At 31.9% G+C, this 25,080-nt stretch overlaps 1 protein-coding gene across 1 annotated transcript in view; it reads left to right on the top strand.

Annotated features, from left to right (window-relative positions):
- Positions 1–6,197: 6,197 nt before the first annotated feature.
- LOC142320107 (uncharacterized) overlaps positions 6,198–25,080 on the top strand; it is a 45,349-nt gene continuing 26,466 nt past the window's right edge. Inside the window, exon 1 of the mRNA XM_075357786.1 lies at positions 6,198–6,264. Coding sequence (XP_075213901.1) covers positions 6,217–6,264 — 48 coding nt within the window. The 5' untranslated portion in view covers positions 6,198–6,216. The remainder of the gene's footprint in view (positions 6,265–25,080) is intronic.

Here is a 25,080-nt window from a genome sequence, read left to right as displayed (position 1 = left end):
AGTATAAAGTAATTTGAACAAATTATATTAACTTTCAAGGTACATAAGCTTAAAGGGAAATACGTATAAAAGTTGAAGTAAGCTTTATCAGGAGTATATCCGCAAATATTTACGTTAATACGTAGTATTATACGACTGATGTCTGGAAGCATGGATGTTGATGAAATAAACATAAGTGATTTATCTTTATGTTATGAATTTACAATTTCTTTCGTCGTCTAAAGCTTTTACTCGTTCAATTAATGTAAGCAGCACCTTTATCGATTCGTCCTGTTCTGACTTATTTTCCTGTGACCATTTACTTGTCTTTCTGTTTGTATTTATTTTGCAAATATTGCGACATTGTGAAAAACAAACAAAAAACGTTTTTCGAAACGTTATAGACAAATCTCCCAAATTTATTTTGTTGTCTTTAATTATTAGGTAATTTCTTAGAGTTTTCCAATTGTTCGACCAGAAATTTATTATAAGTGGACAACGCGTTCGCTCGTAGCAGATGTTTGTATAATGATTTGGTAAATAATATAAATAATACAAGTGTAAGTTGCTAACTCAAAGAGAATCGTGGAAGGAGTGGGAGGTAAGAAACTGGTTTCATACAAACCTTAAATTCTTCAACTTTAAAACAATATACAATCTGTTTTGTAATACAAAATATATTTTTTTTTACGTTTAAATTTGCTATTCGAGTAGCAAATCATCATATTGCTTTACCGAAATTTTGTTTATGCACCTTTATCCATATGAAAATTCATAAGAGGATATTCACATCTACAAAAGGGCACTATGAAAGTTTTATAAAATTATATTTTCTTAAGTTGTAATTTTCTTGTTAAATTCGTTGTAAATGTGTAAATTAAATAAAGTTTATCAAAAGGAGAACAAATTATATTTTTGTCCAATTACTTATTTTTTTGTAGTCCATTCTGAAGGAATAATTGATAAAAGTCTGCTTTTCGTCAAGAGAGCGGTGACTCAGCGATAGATATGAAGAATTTAATTTTGGCTGCATGTTTATTGTATGTCTGTCACGGCAATATTTTAACTGAAGTTTCTACTATCCATAACAATGTTAAACAGCTAGGTTCAAAGGTTTTACTATATTCAAAGGAAGTGCCAAGGTATAGGTAGGTAACAAATGAATGTATTTAGGTACAATTTTAGGTTTAGATTAAATTGTGATATTTTTACTAAGCCGTACTGAGCCATATGTATCATTTGTCACGGTAAAGTTTTTGTGCTCTAACTCTTTTCGACGTAAATTAAAAAATAATAATAAAAACACAAAAAAGAAGTTAGGAAAATTAATATGGAACAAAAAGTTATTTTCTTAAAAAGATTGCCTCTCATCTAAAAATGATAAAAAACAAAGAGCACAGAAATGCTACAAAAAATCGATCTAATTTAAAATAGATGGAAATAAAAATAAAAAGCAAAAAAAATTATCAAAAAACAGTTTTCTGTGATATAAAAAATAAAGAACATACTTTTGTTGGATTATCAAAACTTTTCAATTATTTTAGATTTGGACTTATTCTAATTAGACATTTACCCTTTGACTTTCATCACACCACGTTAATATTCATCAGTTTTTCCCGATTTCTCAACATTTAAAATCCATCGTATCTCAGAATCGTTAGATTAAGTAATTTTATTCTCATATTTTTAAGCTCGGAAGATATTTTTTTCTTTTGAGGATGATGTGTATGCCATGTAAATGAGGTGTGGTCTTGTACAGATTCAGGCCGACCATTCCTAAGATGTGTAATTAATTGAAGTCCAACCACCAAATACACCGATATTCATGTCTTGCATTCAAATACGTATAAAAAATCAACCAATTTTTACTAAGATTTGAACCTGTGAACCTTCGACTTCAAAAATTAGCTTTTAAATTAGTGATTTGCGACGACGTGTTTAACCATTAGACCAAAATATTTTTTGAGCAATTTTTTTTACTTCATTTTTTGTTAAGTTGTAAAGAATTACCTGTAAAGAGCCCTAATCTTATTAATTTTTATTCTAATAAAAATAGCTACATCCTTCATATCTCATTAATAAAACATGTTACGTCGTTCACGTATAACTCAGTCCAAACATTAAACCGAAATAAAGCAAGATAATGGGCACAAATTAAAATAAACAAAACCATTGAGGCAAATTCTACTACTGCTTCAATTTTATATAGAACTGAAAGACAACATAAAAATAAAAGGCATCACGAAATAGTTTAAATATTTATACGTATTACTTTAATTATATACAAGTATATGCTTTAAGTAGATAAAGCTATGAGAAAATAATGAAAACATTGATAAATAAACTACGCGAACGTCAACTCTACGGTTTATAATTTTAAGCTAATATATCAATAAAAATACACACGGCCCTCGTAGCTTATTTGCATAAATATAAATTTCTAAAAGCAATATAATTTTTCATTAATTACCTCCGTAGAGGTATAATTTTAACACCTTGAGACTAATTATTTAAGAAAATACACAAATTAAAAATAAATAAATAAAATCATATAAAAAAAATTACTTATTAATTTATAAATAATATTTTTTTATATTTCGTATTTAAATTTGTAATTTTTGAGATCGGTGTAAAATTAAAAAAAAAAAAAGTCCATATACATCATGGTTAGCAACTTATGAATTTAAAAGTACGTCGTTAAATATTTAATCATTTTCGAATATTATCACGTTTCTTCATATAGTTCTACTAATTTAATAAGGAGAAGAAATCCTGTACAGAATTTGAAAGCGAATCGATTTAAAAAGTTACTGATCGTTAATTTGGCGCAAAATTAAAAAAAAAAAAATTTAAATGAAAAATAATTCTTTTAAAACATTTAAAAACTGTTTTTAGCCGTATGTTGACAGAAATATAGCTAATATAGGTCAAGAAGAATTTAGTAATTATATGACAAAAGCCGTTCGCATAAAAAGCAAATTTCCCAGTAAAAAAATAAGGTGTAACGTAGATTCTTTTTTTTAATCTATTTTTTCTGGGCGCACAACGAAACGTCTAAAATAAAAATAAATAAAAAATAAATTCAACAATTAAAACGCATACAGTACAACATAGATGTTAAATGCCTATGCCCTATGCTAAAGGCGAGATAAAAGTACAATGAAATACAATATTAAAAATCTAAAAACAAAAAACTACCATCTGACATACGTCAAATGGCATAAATAGATGAAGGGCATTATAATAATTAAATATCAGAATACAGATGCACGTTCATAAGAAATAGCAAGACATTCGACAACACTGTCTTATAGTCACTAAAATATTTCTGATGTTTGCCCCTAGTTTAAATTTACATCGCAATTCCAAATAATAGACACTGTCCATAAGGATGTGGTGTACATTAGTTGGTAGTTGAAGCGAACACTAACGGGTGCATCGGTCTGAGCCATGAGATATCCATGAGTGATCCTAGTGTGTCCTATTCACAAACGGCAAATAATAACTTCCTCTCGATGGTTATTCCTGCATGAAGAGCTCCACGTTGACACAGTGTTCTTAACTGGACGAAGTTTACTGTTGATGGTGACGTTCCAGCCACTTTGCTACTCATCACGAACCACCCTCTTCAGAAAACAGACAAGATCGTTCGAAACAACGCGATTAGTCAAAGGAGGCTGCAAACAAGCCTCCTTTGCGGTGTGTACCTGAAAGTCGACAGTTCCAACGTTCAAATCCTAGTAAAAACAGTTACTTTTATATGGATTTGAATACTAGATCGTGGATACCGGTGTTCTTTGGTTGGGTTTCAATTAATCACACATCTCAGAAATGGTCGACATGAGACTGTACAAGACCACTTCACTTACACTCGTACATATCATCCTCTGAAGTAATACTTCACGATGATTCCCGGAGGCTAAACAGGAAAAAATATATATAATAGAGTCAATAATATATATTAAACAGTTTATTTTTTTGTATACAACAGGATGTCTGGAGTACATATTAATTGACTACAAGGCATTTATGAAATCTGAATAGACAAGTATGTGCCGAAATATTGGGATAATAATATTTAAGGCCTTATTACTAGCATACAGCTTCCCATCTATGTTGGGTAGTTCAAACATGAGTGTTCTATTACCAATCTCAAAAATACAGCCAATAAATTATCGAGCCGGCTGTATAAATTATAGTATTCAGGATTACGCTATTTACAATGTTATAAAATATTTCTCGTAAGATAATCGGATTCGTGTACTTTCATAAATAAAATTCGAATTTTTTTAACCTTTCTCGGTTTTAATCAACTTATCTTACACAATTCTGTTCAGAATTAAATAAATTCTTTACCAGATTTGTTTAAAAGTTTAATGTGCTTATTACCAATTTAACAAAGTTATTGTACGTCAAACATAAAAAAACCGGGGTTTTTTTATGGTTTAATTTACTGGTTTTAACCGCATATTTCTCAAAAACTCCCTATTTTATTCAATTTTTCAGGCCAAAAACCGTAAGAAATCACTAAACTTAACTACCGTCCTAAAAATTTCAGTACGACCTCATTTCACCGGTGCTGTCGAAAAACAAGGGAAATTTTTCACTAGTCGTAACTCGCAAACGAAGCATTTTTAAATTTCCGTATTTTTCATTATTCAATTGCTTATAAAAAAAATAATATTGAAAAATTTTTCGCGGGCCATATAAATTTATTACGCGGGTCGTATGTTGGCCATGCCTGGCATAACGCATTACACCAAAAACATCTATTTTGGTGTAAAAAAAAAATCGAGCTACTATAATTCTAACAACCAAATTGGCGGCCATTTAATTTTTTTCATAAATCACTACTTTTAAACTTGGTCTACAATATCTTTTAAATCAACAATAAAATATTACCAAAAAAAAATAAGCAAATTCTTCTATCTTGGAATGATTTCTTTATTCGATATAAGACTTAGGTCACTTTTAAAACTAGCTATGAAAAAAAAGTTTTACGATCTTAATTTTGGTTATAGTTGTCCATAGACCAGTGGTTTTATGCCAATTTTTTTTAATGCCCTTTAAAATGATGTAATAAATGTATCCTTAAGAACTTTTGAGTTGCCCCGCCCGCTTGGGGTATTACTACGAAAAAAGATCATTTCAATGTAAGAACATTTATTAAATCTCATTTGTCTATGGGTAATTAACGAAAAAAAATTTTTAAATGTCACACAGACGCGCGTGCGCACACACACATCACAGCAGTTGCGAGTGACCTGATAGAAACATATAGTTCCATAATATTACCTAGCCATGATCCTCAAGATTAATCAGAATTTCATACCAGATTTATTAGAAAATTTGAAGAATGATGTAACTTCCCCATTGTCTTTTGCGATTTTCTACGGCATGTGAATAAAATAACACCTTTGGAATGTTGGAAAGATTTATCCCTTCTAATAATACCTTTATCACTTCATAACAGGGACTAACTGCGAAAAGACGTCATTACCCTTAGAGAAAGTTGTACAAATTCTGTTACTATTTCTATTCAATCGGAAAATTTTATACACGTGGTATTACGAAAGAAAAATAAGCAGAATCTTAATAAAAAGATACAGAATGTTAATCTTCTTTGAAAAAAAAAAAACAAACAATTTATATAGGCAAAATATTGGTACGTATAATGGTCTATAAATCACTAGAAAACATTTTAAAATAGTCATTTATAATTGGAAAAAGAAAGAAACACAAATAAACAAAGACAAAAAAACAAAAAAAAAAAAATGATAAACGGATTAACTAGTATTATGGAATTAGCAGAATTACGTTTATTTATCTATTTAAAAGTTGTTTATCTAGTGAACTTTTCTTTTTATTATATAAAAACTCAGATTTACAAAAGCAAAAAGAATTAAATAGCGTGTCTGTGTACCTTGATATTAAACGTATAGGTTAAATTCATTCATGCATAAAAAATTGATATATATATGTAGATTTAATAATTAAAATCACGTTATTTAAAAAGTAAAGTAAAATTTAACATAATAATAATAATAATAATGAAAAATGATAACAATAATTTATGAATGAGTGTGTAAAACGCATTTATTAGCCGTGCATTACATATATACAACTTCCCGTAATAAGAAATACACACCTTTATTGTACAAGTTAGCATTGATGAAACCGTTCGTACAGGATGGTTTTAATTTAGTATGCGACTGACCGTGTTCAACAGCAGTTGTTATGAAGTTGCTTTTACTTATATCACAACTAATATTAATTGATGCAGTAGTAAGTAATTTTAAACCATTACTATTTAATTATTTTTAATATATGTAATATATTAATATATAAATAGAAAGTATATTTTGTTATTTATTTATTTACAAATTTACATTTTAATTTGAGCAAATATATTGTTGTCAAATAGAACTAAAACCACTTTACGAAATTAGTGAAATTAACTTAAAAAAAACGTATGTTTTTACCAAACACAGCACGATAATTTGATGTACGAAAAAATTTATTACTATTATTTTATCATAATATTATAGTATAACAATACAGACCACCGTGGAGGAGTGGTACTCTATATGTCTTTCATCTGAAAGGTTTTTGGTTCGAGACCCGGGAAGTCTTAGCATCTATTACGAATAACTGTGTAATTAAACAATTTGTATGTAGTTGCTTAAAGAAATAAAATAATAAAATAAAGCAAATGTATTTCTTCTGGCGATATAATTAATTATAATGTACAAGTACGCAGTATATTTTTTATATGTAAGGGAAGGTATAGTAATCAGTTTAAACTTTGCATAGGGGAGAGTTTTGCAGATCTTATCGTTTCATGACCCATCTAACAAAAAAAGAAACAAAAAAAAAAATGTTGGCATTGAAAAATTCGGGAAGATGTATGTATGAATGGTTATTACTTGATATCTTCGGACTGGATGGATCGAATTAAATAAGATTTGGTACGATAATTTCTATATGTGGTTAATTTTTTTTATTACTTTTAAGACCATAATGGATCACTTTAGTTCATTTTTTTTTTTGGCAAGTTCTTTCTTTTCTTGCCGATTTGTTGTTTTTCAGCTTTTCTTTTTTGCCAGTAATTTCTAAGGGTTTCAGATCTTCTTGCCCCTTTTTGTTCAGAGTACACCCGGCTTATTGTTTTCTTGGATTTTGATAGGAATCTTGTTTCTTTATTTTTTAATTTCTCATAGTTTCCGGTTTTCGTTTTTAGGTTTTCACAGGTTATGTTTAATTCCTCCAAGTCTTTCTGTACTTCGTATAACCAGTTCGGTCTGCTTTTCTTGTTCCAGAAAAGTTCGATTATCCGTCTGATAACTCTGGTCTCTTCCATTCTGAAAATATGTCCTAGAAAGAAAATTCTTTTCTTTCTAAATTTAGATTGTGGTTAATTTTATTTAATTTAATTCTGGTAATAATCGATCAAGAGACCCTTACGGGTCTCTTATATTAAAATATTTCTTTCAAATTTGTTCAAATAAGTAATGCACCTAAGATAAGAAAAAAAACATTTTTTTGTCGTTTTTGGACTCAAGTCAAATTCTTGCAATAATTAGACGTTGCATTAATGCATTCACTCCATTGCATTAATGTACACGTTTCGATTATGTATTAAGCAATTTCATTTAAGAATATGGGAATGATAAGGCTGATTACTTTTTAGCTTTATTTTTACTTTCCCTTGTAGCGCTACCGCTCTACAAGGGAAAGTATTGTAATCGATCCAATTTTGGCATACGCGGTTTTTATCGGAAGTTTTCACACCTAAGGAACCCAAAATATAAAAGAACCGGATGGATATTTTGCGGATGTTAATGTTCGTATGTGCGTGTGTTCAGTGTTGGCCTCTAAATCACCTTATATCTCCAGAACTACAGGACCGATTTTGAACACACCCGATCAGATTGTTTCTATGTATAGGGCATTGATGCCATTAAATTTTCAAGTTAAAAGGCCAAGGGGGTGAGGCTATAGAGCAAGGTCACCCCCAGCATTTTGAGATTTTGCCTAATTAAGATCATATCTTTCTTAGACACTTTTTTTAGGGTTTGATGATACCACAACAAAGCTTGAAGTTTGTGCAAAGGATATGGAAGTAGAATTTTGTAGCGTATGAAAACTTCTACGCCTAATCGGGATTCGAACCCAGGTCCTTCGGATGAAAGGCCGAGACGCTACCAGTCCGCTACGGAGATCGGCATAGTGGCGTTAACAATTAAAAATAATAATTTGTTAACAATTAGAAAGGTTTTGTAAAATCGCACCTTCATCCTAAAACATTCTATTGTAGTCGTATGTTATGTTTTGACATCAAGAGTGAGCAGTAGAATTAAATAAATCAATAATATTTAAAGTGTAAAATAGTAATTCGGTCTGGCTGGGACTCGAACTCTATCGCCCCGTTGACTCAGTCCTGATGCGTTAAGCCCCGTGGCTACACCAGTCTGACGACCGTATAAAAGAAATTTGTTTTATGTAAGTTGTAAAATTACTTTAGTTTAGTTAGTACCGACTGTTGCCGCTAATACCCTCACATCCGCGCGAATTAAATATGTTATTCGCGCGCGCTTTAAATAGAATCACTGAATTAAATAAACGAAAAAATATTATATTTAAATAAGATGATAAATATTTTAAATTAAGTTATGTGTAAGCCGTGCATCAGAAACAACCGACAGTTGTAGAATTTTCACAGAACGCGGCTTTAGCCGCGGGATGGGAAAGTCCTACAACTGTGCTTCGTATTTTTTTGTTGATATTTTTAGATTGTATAAACTATTATTTTACAGTGATTACGTATCATTGATCCGCATGATTACGCATCAATGATACGTAATCATTGATGGGAATACGTATCGTTGATGCCATTTAATTTTGGTTACAATTAGTTAAAAGGGGAGGGAGATGCAGTAACTCTGGGTACAGTATCTCAAAATTTTACTTAGATTAGAATCATTTATTTATATAATTCTCTACGTGCATGCTTAACGTACTTTAAGGTACTAGTTAATTTTCCTTTTAAGTAATAGTCTACTAAATGGGAAGCCATTGGGCAGCCGGAAATTTATAAAAATCCGTACTGTAATGATTACTATTAATCATTATTTAATATGAAAATTACATTTCATTGGAGGCGGTTTAGACTAACATCACCAAAGGTGTTTATATTTTTTCTGATGTTTCTCAAACGATAAAGTGGTTAAATTATTAACAAAATGTGTTTTTCCATTTTTTCTACTTATTTCTAACTTTTATGAATCGGTAACCGTTTCATAATTTGAAGTTTGATTCATTACTGTATTATTTAAATTAGATTGGTTTTAAATAAATAATCAAATAAAAGTGAAAAAAATCTTCTTTACATACTCACGACTTTTTGTATATTTTTGATAGTACCTTTTGTCTTCATGTAACACTAGCGTGCTACATGAAGACTAAAGGTACAATCGAGTTGGGCGTGGCAGCACATGATAGCTAAAATCCCTTTCTACAAATCTGCGATAATGCGTTTAAGTCCGTTTACCGGTTTGTTTTCAGTATCAGTTACAATGGAGTCAAGTACGGCCAATATGTCAACACGACTAAAACAGCGCGCAGTGATCGAATTTTTATGATCAGAAAATGTGAATCCTACGAATAATTTGCATCGTTTAAAAGCGGTTTACGGTAGTGAAACTTTTGACAGGAGTAGTGTGATAGGTGGACGTTGAAATTTCGCGAATTTGAAGCTGGTAAAGTGACAATTGAGGTCGCACATTGCCGCGGACGACCAGTTTCTTTGACTGACGAGAAACATCGAAAGAAGGTGGACGATTTGCTTTAAATTGATCGGAAAATCACTCAGCAACGCGTCGCTATTCAGTTAGGCATATCTAAAGAATGAGTAGATCATATTATCCAACAATTGTGTTACCGTACAATCTGTGCACGATGTGTACCGCGCAAACTCTCTGATGGCTCTTCCAAGCTAAAGTTTGAGCCTATTCTGCATCCGCCATTCTCGCCAGATTTGGCTCCGTGCGAATTCCACTTCTTCCCTCATCTCAAGAAGGATTCCAAAAGTAATCATTACACCATCGACGATAAGGTGAAGGAAGCTGTAGCCACTTGGATCTGAGAAAGACCGCCGCAATTTTTGAGTGACCGAATTCAAAACCTTGTCACACGTTTGGAAGTGTATCAGTGTAAACGGGGATTATATTGAAAAATAAATACTGCATTCTGTAGCTAAGTTATTGAATTTTTATTCATTTTTTATTTCATTCCGGTATCTCTTTTCATTTCCACGCTACGCATATATATGCAAAATTTATCAGCCGAGCCTCGTAATTAAAAAATAAATTACATTTTCGAAATTATACTAAAATGCGAGAAAGGATTTTTTTTTAATAAAAGCATACATCAAGATTTAGTCTTGTAATGTGTGAACTGTATCGAAAAAATAAATTATTTTACCTAGGCATTCGGAATTTTGAAGACTAATTTTATTTATTATTTTTCTTTTTTACGTCAAGTTTCATAAACAGTGGATACCGGTGTACTTTGGCAGTTGGGATTCAATTAATCATACGTTCAGGAATGGTCTGGCTCAGTCTGTCCATGACTAGAATTCATTTACATGCCATACATATCATGGGGCTGCGAGGGGATTGCATATTGTTCACTAGATGAACAAATTGCAACGTACATATTAGGAAAGTAAAGATAAATAAAAATTTCATATTTTTTTTAACTTGGCCACATTCTTAAAATGTAATCGAATACTAAAAGTTTAGATTTTTTTATTTTATTTTCTTAGCTGCTTCAAAAAGTTAACAATTTTAAAAAGACTTGAAAACGTTTTTTATAGTTTTTGTTTAAATTTATTTAATTTAAATATTTTTCTATGAAAAGGCAAAAAAAAAATTCCATATGAAATAATGTATTGATAAATATAATTTTTTTCTTTTTATGATAAAAATTAACAGTGTAAGGGAACGCAATTTGGAATGCTTTGGTAATATATATCACAAACATAAAATAAAAAGCCAATTTATATATATATATATATATATATAGAAAATAACAAATATAAACCTAAGACTGGGGTTGACTAACCCTAGCACTCTTGTATCCCACTTCTGATTCAGTGTCGCGTGTTCGCGGTTCAACCAGGATATTGAGAGACTAAAAGACTAAAAATTTCTTATAAATACAATTTATTACCCTAAAGACACATTAACAAAATAAATAATAAAAATAATGAAAATACGTATATATAACAAACAAAATAGTAATCGAAATAAAAAGGACAAGATTTTTCAAATGAAAATTAAATTATAGAAACCAGAGTACAGGCCAATTAACTAAAAACGTTATAATGACTAATTTCTTCTTTTTTTTTGTCTTCAGTCATTTGACTGGTTTGATGCAGCTCTCCAAGATTCCCTATCTAGTGCTAGTCGCTTCATTTCAGTATACCCTCTACATCCTACATCCCCAACAATTTGTTTTACATACTCCAAACGTGGCCTGCCTACACAATTTTTCCCTTCTACCTGTCCTTCCAATATTAAAGCGACTATTCCAGGATGCCTTAGTATGTGGCCTATAAGTCTGTCTCTTCTTTTAACTATATTTTTCCAAATGCTTCTTTCTTCATCTATTTGCCGCAATACCTCTTCATTTGTCAGTTTATCCACCCATCTGATTTTTAACATTCTCCTGTAGCACCACATTTCAAAAGCTTCTAATCTTTTCTTCTCAGATACTCCGATCGTCCAAGTTTCACTTCCATATAAAGCGACACTCCAAACATACACTTTCAAAAATCTTTTCCTGATATTTAAATTAATTTTTGATGTAAACAAATTATATTTCTTACTGAAGGCTCGTTTAGCTTGTGCTATTCGGCATTTTATATCGCTCCTGCTTCGTCCATCTTTAGTAATTTTACTTCCCAAATAACAAAATTCTTCTACCTCCATAATCTTTTCTCCTCCTATTTTCACATTCAGCGGTCCATCTTTGTTATTTCTACTACATTTCATTACTTTTGTTTTATTCTTGTTTATTTTCACGCGATAGTTCTTGCGTAGGACTTCATCTATGCCGTTCATTGTTTCTTCTAAATCCTTTTTACTCTCGGCTAGAATTACTATATCATCAGCAAATCGTAGCATCTTTATCTTTTCACCTTGTACTGTTACTCCGAATCTAAATTGTTCTTTAACATCATTAACTGCTAGATGCATGTAAAGATTAAAAAGTAACGGAGATAGGGAACATCCTTGTCGGACTCCCTTTCTTATTAGGGCTTCTTTCTTATGTTCTTCAATTGTTATTGTTGCTGTTTGGTTCCTGTACATGTTAGCAATTGTTCTTCTATCTCTGTATTTGAACCCTAATTTTTTTAAAATGCTATAATGACTAATAGAAATTAATATTTAATTAACAAACAGATAACAATAGACCAGTCTAAAGTTGATAAAAATCCCTTTCTGCAAATATTATTTTACTTTTACTGGATGCAGTTAAACTACCCTACACTTTAGAATACTGTCACTTTCATTACTGTTTACCGATAACTCACCTACATTCACCACCCACTGTCCACGCTGGAATACTTCAGAGGATGAAATGTATAAATGTAAATGAAGTGTAGTCTTGTACAGTCTCAGCTTGACCATTCCTGAGATGTTTGGTTATTTGAAACCCAACCCCCAAATAACAACGGTATCCACGATCTAGTACTTAAATCTGTATAAAAGTAACTGCCTTTACTAGGATTTGAACCTTATAACTCTCGACTTCGAAATCAGCTGATTTATATCCAATATAGTTCTAAGGAATACTTAAAAAAATATCTAAGCTTTGAGATAGGAAAACATGGATAATAGGTGAAGTGGAAGAGAAAAGGTATCGTGGTCTTTGAAATATGTTACAGAAAGAGATCGAAAGTTAGGTGGGTTCATACAATTCAAAATAAAGGGATTTTAAGAGAATAGAAGAAAAATTTACAGCAGAATCTTGTAAAGGGTTGAAACAGGACAATGGATCATTTATTAAAAAATCCAAGTTTAGTTCATTTGATGGTAAACGGGTGCTGTAGAAGATATAATTATATTAAGGTTAAAATATTAGCAAAAATTAAATCAATCAAATAAGTAAACGAGATTAATTACATAACATTTTTACGTGAGAATATTATTTAGAAATGTAGTTGAGTGTAAAAGATTAGAAAACTTGAACGAAATTAGAATCCGGAAACTTTCGGTTGAAAACTAGAGATGTTTATAAAATGGTCAGCTTTATATATAGCATGATGTAAAAGAATATTCTAAGGTAAAAGATTAAAACCAATTAGATCTATAATTTTTACATTACATAATTAAATTGATATATGTGTAGTAATTTAGTTGAACTAATTTTATATTATTAGAATATCGATCAATTTCTCACACTAAATTGTCATATTAAGAAGAGGTCTCGCATGGCTTTGATTAATTCATAGTAAATTAATTCAAAACAAAATAACAAGTTTTTTTTTTTTTTTTAATTAAATTTTGTCTATTCCCAATTATTTTTGTCGTAAAACAATTTATGTGGATGTAACTTTATTCTATTTCTGTTTGTAATGTGGGCTAATTAAAAATTTGTATTAAGGCAAATTTTAAAAAACTTGTTTTTAATTTATCGATTAACGGAATAATATTACATAATTATATGTGTTTTCTATAAATGTAATCTTTAAATTTCAGCTTTCTATTTTCTCTAACCGCTTAGAGAGAAATAAATAAAATGTTTAGGAACAAAGCAGAAGAAATTTTAAATTAGGTGATATATTACCAGTAAATAAAATTTATTAATATAGATTTAATTAATTCTATGTATGTTATATCATTAATTGAGTAGTCATAGGTTAGAAATTTGATTTCCGAATTTTTTATTTTAAATTGTTATATTACAAAAAAAAAATGTTTTTTATTTCACAATGTTTGTGATCCATTAAGTTCAAAAGTAGTAAATCTTTATTTACGTAAAGAATCTTTAGTTGTAAGTATTTATCTGTATAGAACAATATTGATCTTTATTTGGTTTTGTATGTTAGAAACATCTAAATCTTCCTTCATAAAATTTCGTGAAAATAAAATTGCAAAAATATTAAAATAATAAAAATTTTTATTCTATCTTCCTAATGTGTACGTTGCAATCTGTTTAATTACTGAACTAAACGCAACCTCCCTCCACGCTCAAAATGAGATGAAAATGATATGTATTACATGTAAATTAAGGCCTTTTACAGACTCAGACCGACCATTCCTGAGAGGTACGGTTAACTGAACCCCAACTATCAAAGTATACCGGTATCGGTTGTCTAGTATTCAAAGCTGTATAAAAGTAACAAACCTTTACTAAGATTTGAACCTCAGAAACGTCGATTTCAAAATCAGCTGTTAAACAAATGATTTGCGACGACGAATTAACCAGACCAGATCAGCCTGATCGGTAAATAATAGAAATTAAATTTTATTTTTAGTCCGTTTTATTATTATTTTTTACTAAATTCATACTCGGCTTCGTCCGGATTATCCTAAACTTTACTTCTCCCTCAGATATTGCTATGAATTCGTAAAAATTTTCTTCTTATATTGGGCTGAATTTGATGACCGTTAAAATAACCTCACTTAGGTTGATAGAGGTCAGGGATGCCGTTTATAATATCTGGCAGGAAAGATGGTCGCAGGAAGCTGTGGGTCGATGGATGAGAACCCTCATCTCCAACATCAAGCCATGGTTGTCGAGAGGATTTGGTGAGGTTGATCATCACCTAACGCAGTTTTTTACAGGACATGGTTCCTTCAATGACTACCTGCACAAAATAGGCAAGAGAGAAGAGCCAATTTGCAACTACTGCAACGAGATAGATGATGCTGAGCACACCTTTTTTGAGTGCAATAGGTGGGACACACTTAGACATAGTAAGGCACTCACAGGTATAACTCCAGAGAAAACAATAGAATACATGCTAAGAAGCGAGTCAAACTGGAATAATTTTGCTAGTTTTGTTAGACAAGTTGTTCTACAGAAATACTCCGATGAGAGAAGACAAGGTGTTGGCTAGAATAGGACTGGGTGGACAGCCTTGTTGGTGAGGTCCAGCATGCTGCGGTGTGTTGGCACTGATGAGCCACCAAGGACTCCACGGGTAACAGTCAGGCAACAGCACACTGAATACTGAAGGGACCCGGCACCGCGTCGCGGCGAACTGGGTCTAGCGTGGTGTAATAATGTGGTGTATTAGTATTGCCCTTTTGGGTCCCCAGAGGGGCAATATTGATGAAGAACTCTCAAAAGGAGCTAATCGGTGGGCCGACCTGCCTTGCCGGTGTATGGCCGGTAGGTGGGGAGGCCTATTTGAGTTTAAAGACACTCCCCTGGGCGGCGTAATACCAACAAGTCGGTCCGGCTCAGGGGAGCTGAGAGAAAAAAAAAAAAAAAAAAAAAAAAAAAAGTTGATGGTAGATTTAACCCACCTGGTTGGTCCAGTGGTGAACGCGTCTTCCCAAATCAGCTGATTTGGAAGTTGAGAGTTCCAGCCGTTCATGTCCTAGTAAAGTCAGTTATTTTTACACGGATTTAAATACTAAGTCGTGGATATCGGGTGTTCTTTGGGGGTTGGGTAACCACACATCTCAGGAATGGTCAACTTGAGATTGTACAAGACTACACTTCATTCACACTCATACATATCATCCTCATTCATCCTTTGAAGTATTATCTAAACGGTAGTTACCGGAGGCTAAACAGGAAAAAAAAAGAAAAGTAAGAACTCTATAAGGGAAGTGAGGTAGTACTTCCCGATTCCACTGGTCGATGGATTCTCTAGTTATCTGAGCCTTGTGCTGATAAACTGATCGAAATGTTTTCTTGACAGCTGAACTCGTGTGCTTCCACTATGTGACTCCGGTTGATAATGGTAAATCTATGTCTCATCTATCACATGTTAAAATGTTGTGCTAAAAAGTGTCTGTTTTCATGTCCTTCACTTTACACAATTCCATGAAATATTAATCGTTTTTATTTATTGTTAATTCTAGTATTGTAAATTAGTATCAAGTTAAGTAATAATTTTCTCACAATAATAGACCTAATATTTATGACACAAAATTACATCAATTTTCTCCTAAAATTCCAGTATGTGTTAACCGATTTTCAAAAATAAATTTTCATTTTTTTCGAAATAAAAGGCTTAATATTTTAGAAAAAACATAAACTTTGATAAAAATAATATTTATGGAGATATAACAGATTGAAAAATAAACACGGCCCCCATTTTGTAATTTCGGAAGGTATTTAAGTCCTGATTTTTTGCTAATTTTAAAACTTTATTACCAAGAGTCTTACCAAGGATTTATGTGATTCGCGTCATAACGAACTTGAGATATGAATTATTATATGAAAATAACAAAATGGCGGACAGGAGGAGAACGAAGGAGAAATTGCCATTTTTCCTCATGATATTTTTTGTTTAGTTTTACAAGCAGAATCTGAAAAAGTAGAGCCAGCCCATTATTTCAGAAACACTCTGTATAATTATATTTTTCAGCTATGTATAAATAATTCATTAATTAAAAATATTACAATAAATGTATATATTTTTTATTCCATTTAAAAGTAAACAAAATAAATGTTTTCCCTTAAAGCAACACTATTCATTGTTAAAAGGAATTTTAAGGTGAGTCAAAACAAACCTTTCATACTCTCATACTGAAATAAACAATACTTTAAAAAATTCATAAATATAGTAGCAATATTATTAAAAAATTTTCATATATCTGATAAATTGTTAAAAATCTCCGACACTATATACACGTAAATTTGTTTTTTAAATACTTCTTAGGCAATAGTTCTTAGGCTTAGTTCTTAATACTTCTTAGGCTTAGGCAATAAGAAAGTTCTCTTATTTTTTATTGCTCCCTTAACACGAGTTTTAACCGTATATTTCCACTGAAAATAGAAAACAAGTGCATATTTTATTAAAATATAAATACTTCAAAGGAAACACAATAATTAAAACGTGAATAAGAGTGAATTTTGCTTAGTATAAGATAATGTATAGTTGTCAGTAATTATAAACCGTAATTCGCCTTCACGTAATTTAACTAGAATTAAAAATAGAAAACATTTGGAAATTTAAAAACAAACTTAAATTTAATTGAAAAAGAAAAATGTATTATTCAACATGTCAAAAATTCTCCTTCCAGTTTTTTAATCTATATGCAGTAATCTACAGTATTCATGAGTTTTTTATTATGTAAAAAAACAAAAAAAAAAAAAACAGTAATAATGTTACTATATACTTTTAAATTGTTGCTTTTGCTAGTTGTTAAATCAGCTAATCGGGTTCGATTTCTAGTATCCTTTCATTTATCATTTTATGCTCGGTTGCTTACCTTTCTCGTTAGAAGAAATATGCATTGACCGTCCGATATATATAATATAAATATTATGTTTGGGTGTGTGTGTACGCGCGTAATTAAACTGCTTGACAACAAGAAGGTCGTTCATTCTTGTATTCAGTTTTAATTAAAATCTTGTCATTTAACTGGAAAAGGAATATACTGATTTGATAAAAGGTATCAAACGACATTCCTATGTGCAGTTGAGGTAGTATTGTGTTATAGAGGGGATACGCATTATTTGTCAAAAGAAATGAATAAATAGTATGTTGCTTTTAACTATATATCCCATTATTTCTTGTAGGTGTGACGCATGTAAAGCACAAATCATACTTACTTTTTCTGAAAGTAATTATGTCTTACGTAGCTAATCCCTATGGTGAACAGAATGAAACTTTCATTTCTAGAGCTGAATACAACTTGTATTTCAGCGGGGTTGATGTCCTGATGTACAATAGATAAAAGCCGTCTAGCCATAATCTGGACCCTCGGGGCCCAGGTGAACCCTGGAGCCAACTCAGAGGCTCCTCGGGGCCATGGCTCTACCCCAGGGCCGCAGAGGTCACTTCCGTCAACATTCCCGTCAACCCGGAGGACTCCGCCCCCTGAAACCCCGCATTGTTCGTTATCCTCATGGTTTTTAGAATAGTACTGATAAATAACAATTTAAGTATTCAGGCTTTATAGAAACCTGAATAAAGAAACTATATTACAAGACAGAATAACGGTAACTATGGTAACTCTAATTCAGCTTTGACGACAAAAAATTCATAAGTTATTTTTTTGCCATGTTATCAGAAATGTAATAATGAAGTAAAAGGATTAATCTTTTTTTCCTTAATGAATGTCTTTAATTCACGATTTCAATCTCCTTGAGGGGTGAAGAAATAATGAATATTTTTAATATCTTAACTTTCAAGGAAGCTAGGACCTTATTCTATGGCTTAAAACCTTTCCTGGGATAACGCGAATGTATCCTGCAAATTTGAAAGCAATCGGTGCTTGCATACCTCACCACACTAGCTTAATACGTAGTACCCACGGAAGGCCCATTATTGTTAAACAGAATTTTTTTTAATTTTTTTAGTATTATTTCATTTAACGTAAAGTAAATTTTATTACTTTTTTAATATTATTCATTCGATTAATTCAGTTCAACTCAGCTCACACTGATAGAGATTCACAGTTCATTAATTCAATTCATTAAATTTTGTCCTTCAATCGGCAAATCTCCACTACTTCATATATATATATATATTTTTTATATGATAAAATATTTATATATATATATATATATATATATTATCGAGAAAAAATATATCTAAAAACCTTCTCAGTTATGCCAAGAAACACGGGTAAAAATTTGATTGCGATTGATCGAGTAGTAGTTTTTCTTTCATTCCGAACAAACAAAAAATCCTCTTCCTCTTCTTCTTTTTTTCGATAAACGGTTTCCAAATACAGATAACGACAAAATAAACGTCCACCTAGCTTATGGGGCTCATCAAGTTACGTGCTGAACAATTCACCTTGATTACAACATTGACCCTAAATCTGACGAATGCAGCAAAAGCTGCCACTATGATAAATCACCAGGTTATTCTCCTACCGTATACATTTTATCACGGGGTTGCAGAATTAAATTTAGTGCTATTTACCCGCTTTAATTCCCAGTTGTCAATCAAAGGCCAACACGCATTCGGCGTTCCCCATTCGAGAGACGCGGAAACCAAACAACCCTACTCTTATCCGTTGATAATTATCAACGGATAATTATCGTAAACAATTCCTAGTTTGGAGCTCACCAATGAGTACTATCATGGTAAAATCCTACTTCCCCGAAGCAATCCTCGAATTGAAGTCGAGTAAAGTGTTCTTCCGACTCTAATTCAAGCCGGAGACGTCCTACCGGTTACTGGGGCCTGGACCAACCTGCAGTCGTACGTGACGCTGTGTACTATTCGGTTCTACCCTGACTAGGCGCAAGATAAAAACCACCAGCGACAAAATAGCTAAAACACGTAACGACTAAAGAGTTTGCCCCGAGTATGTAAATGGAAATTTCTGCCTATTTTAACGGTTAAGGACCATCAAACCTCAGTCGATTGATTGAAACGGTAAATATTTTGCCTTATTTTCCATAACTAGAGGCTAACGGTGGTCATTGGTTCCAAAATTCTTGTCATTTGTCATGTAAGGGCTAACAACCGATTTAATTATCCTACGTACTACAAGGCGATGGGTTGCCCGAACATAAATATTTATAGTAAGATAAAAAATTCCTTTAAAATATGTAGTATTCATATACAGGATCATTCACGGGAACCGGATGTTTTTGAAGTGGGTTGTACTAGGGCGTTCGCGATGGGAGGGGCATGTGGCTGGTGTCTGACGTTCCTTTGTTCATAGCATTTACATTTTAGTCGTTGAGATGGAGCCGTGGACGCTAGACCAACGCCTGTACACGTATGACAGTTTTGTGCGAAATGACGAATCCGTAACTGCTGTTCAGCGAGATTTCCGCCGTCAGTTTAATATCCATCGTAATGCAAGTGTTCCTTCTCGTAACACAATATTGCGACGGGTAAATAACCTTCGAACAAGCGGTTCAATATTGAACAAAAAACCACCGGGTCCCCGATGAACTGCTAGCACTCCGGAGAACATCGAACGAGTAAGGGAAGCCGTTCTCAGAAGCCCACGCCGCTCTATTCAGGGGCATTCAGCAGCGCTTCAAATGAACACAAGTACGGTAAGACGAATTCTGCATACCGACCTGCATTTCCATCGTTACAAGATAGCCGTCGTGCGGCAGTTAAACGAGCAAGATTTCACTTAGCGATTACAATTTTGTCGACAAATGCTTCCCGTTTTTGAAGAAAATGAAAATTTGTTAATGTTAATGAGTGACGAAGCCCATTTTCATCTGAATGGCTTCGTCAACAAACAGAATTGCCGGTATCGGGGAGAAAGAAACCCACATCGGCTTCACGAGAGACCACTTCATAGCCCAAAGGTGACTGTCTGGTGTGCAATAGGAAAGGTCGTTGTTATTGGACCATATTTTTTTGAAGAAAATGACGCTGCCGTAACTGTAATACCTGATCATTACATTGCGATATTGAATACGTTTTTCATCCCTGAGTTACGAAACCGGGGAATCGATTTTGAAAATGTATTATTCCAGCAGGATGGAGCTACAGCGCACACAGCGAGGGCAACGATGGCTTTTCTCCGTAACTTGTTTCCGGGACGGATCGTTTCCAGATTCGGCGACATTCCTTGGCCCCCTCGGTCCCCCGACTTGAGTAGTTGTGAATTTTTTCTGGGGGGGTTTCTGAAATCACGTGGGTACGACAATAAACCGCGTAGATTGGAGGACCTAAAGATCGCAATTCGTCATCACGTCACCCAGATTGATGTAGACATGCTGCAAAGAATTTAGGCCGGTTACCGTGAAAGGCTACAACAATGTATTGCCCAAAATGGATATCACTTCCCGGTCATAATTTTTCGTTCACGAGTAAGTAACAAATGCTTTGATTTAACAAGTGTTTCAGTACCGATAAAACTTTTTTAAAGTAAATATTCAATTTTTTATAATTATTTTAAAAACATCCGGTTCCCGTGAATGACCCTGTATTTGAAACGTTTTACCGGCTAGTGAATTTACCTTTTAGAATTCATACCGTGTTCTAATTCATTTTACTTTATATACAACAGCGGTTTCCAACCGGTGTGTGGCGACACTGGTATACTCAGTCCTGTAGGATATGTCGCGAAATTTTAGAATTTAAACATAAACTTTTATGTCGCTCAAAAATCTCGATACAACGTAATTTATACTTATAATGAAACTTTTGATACGGAAAAATTTATTTTGAGATAAAAGCAACAATGCTAATTTTATTTTTTTTCTTTTCGATAATTTTACATGACTGTGAACATTTGCAACAATACTTTGTTTACTCTTTTCACTTGGTAATAAACCGAATTTTCATTGTTGCCACGTTAAAGGGGTTCACACTTCAGCGTAGGGGTCTTTCAAGACAGAGAAAAAGTTTTGAAACTCAGCTTACACAAAATAAAAAGATCGCATGAAGTTAATAAAAATACACCTAAATGGTTTTTTTACTCCCAAATTTTTTTCACCCAAACGGTTGTTTTTTTACAAATTTAATAACAGAATATTTCCGTACCTTATTTGCTATAATGTTAGAATAGGTCATTTCTCCTTTGGATACGTCTGGTGACAACAGCATACCAAATGTCACTAAACTATCTGTCAATGGAAATAAAATTGTTTAAGAACATGCAAATCTACTATGAAACCAACATTTCTATACGCTTTTGTACAGTCCTTTTTGGATTTATGCGAGTTGTCAGTATCTCACAACCGTTAAGAGGGCTGTAAAAATTTCGCTGCCGTTTTCAAGGTCATATTTATGCGAATGAGCATTTTCTAAAATGAAAACTGTGAAATATAATCATAGGAATAATCTGGTACATCTTGAAGATGATTTGCGCGTTGGCCTGTGAACCATAAGACTACTTTATTTTTCTCTGACGCCACTCAACATACTGTTTGTTTTTAGAGGAATCCGCCCGCTTTATAATAACATTAGTACAATGATGTCTGATACTTTTTCTTTCTTCGTTTCTGTTTAGCCTCCGGAACCACTGTAAGGTATTACTTCAGAGGATGATACGTATGAATGTAATTGAAGTATAGTCTTGCACAGTTTCAGGTCGACCATTCCTGAGATACTTAGAATCGGATACTACGTATTATTAGTAACGGTATCATTATCATTATTATTAATCAAAAGCAAATAACTGTGTCGCGATATCGTTGGCGTTCAATGAAGTGTGTCGTCAGTCGAAAAAGTTTTGAACTACTGTTATATAAAAATAAACTATAAAAAAGAGAAAAAAAGAAGATTTGATCGGTTCTATAAGCTGGAGTTTTACAAATAACAAGCTAAAACGTCTCATATTAAAAACGATGTATTAAAAATGAGCGATATACTAAACTTTAATTTAGTGCTGATTTCAAAAACAATAAATTTAAAAAATTAAAACTATTATAGTTCAGAGTTGATGTAATTTTTTATTTTTATTACTTAAATTTTTTATAGAAGTACAAAATATGCTGTTATCTGAATAAAAGCAGCCCGACTGCAAAAAAAAACATAGCAACAAAACATTAATGTCTTGAAAAAAGAAAAGAAAATAAATTTAGAGAAATTACTAAAAGTAAATGTTATTAAGAATACCTTAAGGTGTGTAGAATGTGGGAAAATTTATTATTCTTTTACTATAAGCTTCCGAAATAATTTTCATGGGAAAATATTTTGAAAATCAGAATGACAGCAGCCTTATTTACAATAATAATACAATACTGACCAATTATGACAAAAAATCGCAATGAAAAATATCGATAAATCGTTAGTATACACGATGAAATTCCATCGTTTAAAAAATGTTTCGTCAAAGTTATATGGAGTAAAAATTTATAAAAAAATCCCAAAAGGAATTTCCTCTACATTATAGAACAACAAGCACCAAAATCAGTCCATTTACATTAACATGAATACGTATTTAATTTAAGATCACCTCTTTTAATTGTAGTTCGTTAATTAATTAATTAAATGTTTTTATAGATATGTTGAAATAATTTAATAATGATCAACTGTATCGTGAGAATTTTTGATTGTCGGATTTGTTTTTTTTTTAAATTAATTTTAACCTTCTTTAATATCCTTTAATTAGTTAGTTACTATGGTGTCATCACCATTATACTGTCGGTTTCGTTTGTATATAATATTGGAAATGCAACGACAAAAACCTGTTAGTACTAGACTACTATTTCATCACTTGGTTATAAGGATAAGGCGTACTCGTTTCGTAATTTGTGAAATAAATAATAGGTTGACACTCCACCTTTATCATTACTTATCTGCCTTATTTAAATCGATCTGCCTTCTTCTGAATCGATCTGAGAAAAAATACTTGTTCTTGGCTAAACGTAGATTAATTATTTTTAAAAGTTTTAGATAATTAATTCTATAACAACTGATTTAACAATAACTTATTCGCTTTAAGTAAGCAAAAAATCTTTTGACGTGCTCTGATTACCGAACCATTACATAAAATGAATGCGTCATAAACGATAATGAATCGAATGACAAAAATTAAATATCTAAGCCTCGCGTTAGAATAAAGAATGAAATTGTAGGCAACGGGCTGCATCTTAGTCGATAAATTCAAAAAATGTTATATGTATTTCAAATAAATTAATGAATGGTTTTAAATAAAAAATGCATTAAATTTATTGCAGTTCGGCCGAATCCTTGTCCAATATAATATTTTTTCACGGGGAGGTGCATCTGATTCAGTATTAAAGCACATAAAAATAGCGCAGAACTCATTATTAAAAACAGTACATTACCGAAACACCAATATACGTAAACCTAGTGTTATCTAATTAGTGGTTTCCAACCGGTGTGTCGCGGCACACTGGTGTATCACTCAGTCCCGTGGGGTGTAATGCGAAATTTTAGAATGTAAAAATAAGTTTATGCCGTTCAAATAGTCTCTATATAACGTAATTTATACTTACAATGAAATCCTTGACACGTTAAAATTGATTTTGGGACAGTGTACCGGTAAATACATGCAACAGTGCTAAGTTTAATCTTTCTTCTTTCCGATAATTTTGAGCAATGATGAACACCTACAACAATGCTTTATTTATTTTCCACTTTGTAATAAACTGAGTATTCATTGTCGCCATGTTGAGGGATTTTTCAAGAACGAGGGAAAGTTTTGAAAATCAGCTTATATGAAATAAGGAAAAATGCTTGAAGTTAATAAAAGAAAACATCTAAATAAGTTACAAACTTTAATAACAAAATATTTCCCTACCTTGTCCGTTTCAAAAATAGAATACGTAATTTCTCCTTTTGTTGCATCTGGTCTTTTTTCACTATTTTCACCAGAAGAACGCGTCCTGAAAGTTTCTCAGTTTCTTCATGGGACACCTTGTACATATATATAAAACTGGTGTGTGTGTATATATATATATATATAAATATATAGATATAGATTGTACAGACTATATATGTATACATAGACTAAACAGTAATTTCCGTAAAGACTTAAATCTGACTCTAACATGGATACACGTACGTTACAGCGATTTGCATTTATATAATAACGTATTTTTAACTATTCTGCAGCTCCTTACGTGGTGGACTTTGGAATAAATAGGAAATGAGTTGTCGAATGGGGTTTGGGGTTGAAAATTGAATCGATTCATTCTTGAAAAAATCTAATATGAGCAGATGACTTCCTTGTACGCCATTAAATTACATATACGCGTTTCTTTAAAATGAAATGTACATAAAATTTTATTTCATTAATAACTTCTGATATTTTTTCTTTTTTTGTTGTTATTATTGAATAACTATTTAATGTAATTTTTTTTTACAATCGGACGTTAATAATTTTTAATAAATGAATATATTTAAATTAAAAAAAGGTAAAAAAAAGAAAAAGGAAATGAAGTCCGATTTGAACCGATGTGTCTTCCCCTTGTAAGATCCAAATATTTCATTAATTAACATTTTAT

This window comes from Lycorma delicatula, chromosome 2 (genome assembly GCF_047948215.1).
Source record: "Lycorma delicatula isolate Av1 chromosome 2, ASM4794821v1, whole genome shotgun sequence".
Lineage (NCBI taxonomy): Eukaryota > Metazoa > Arthropoda > Insecta > Hemiptera > Fulgoridae > Lycorma > Lycorma delicatula.
This window is presented reverse-complemented; position numbering and strand designations above follow the sequence as displayed.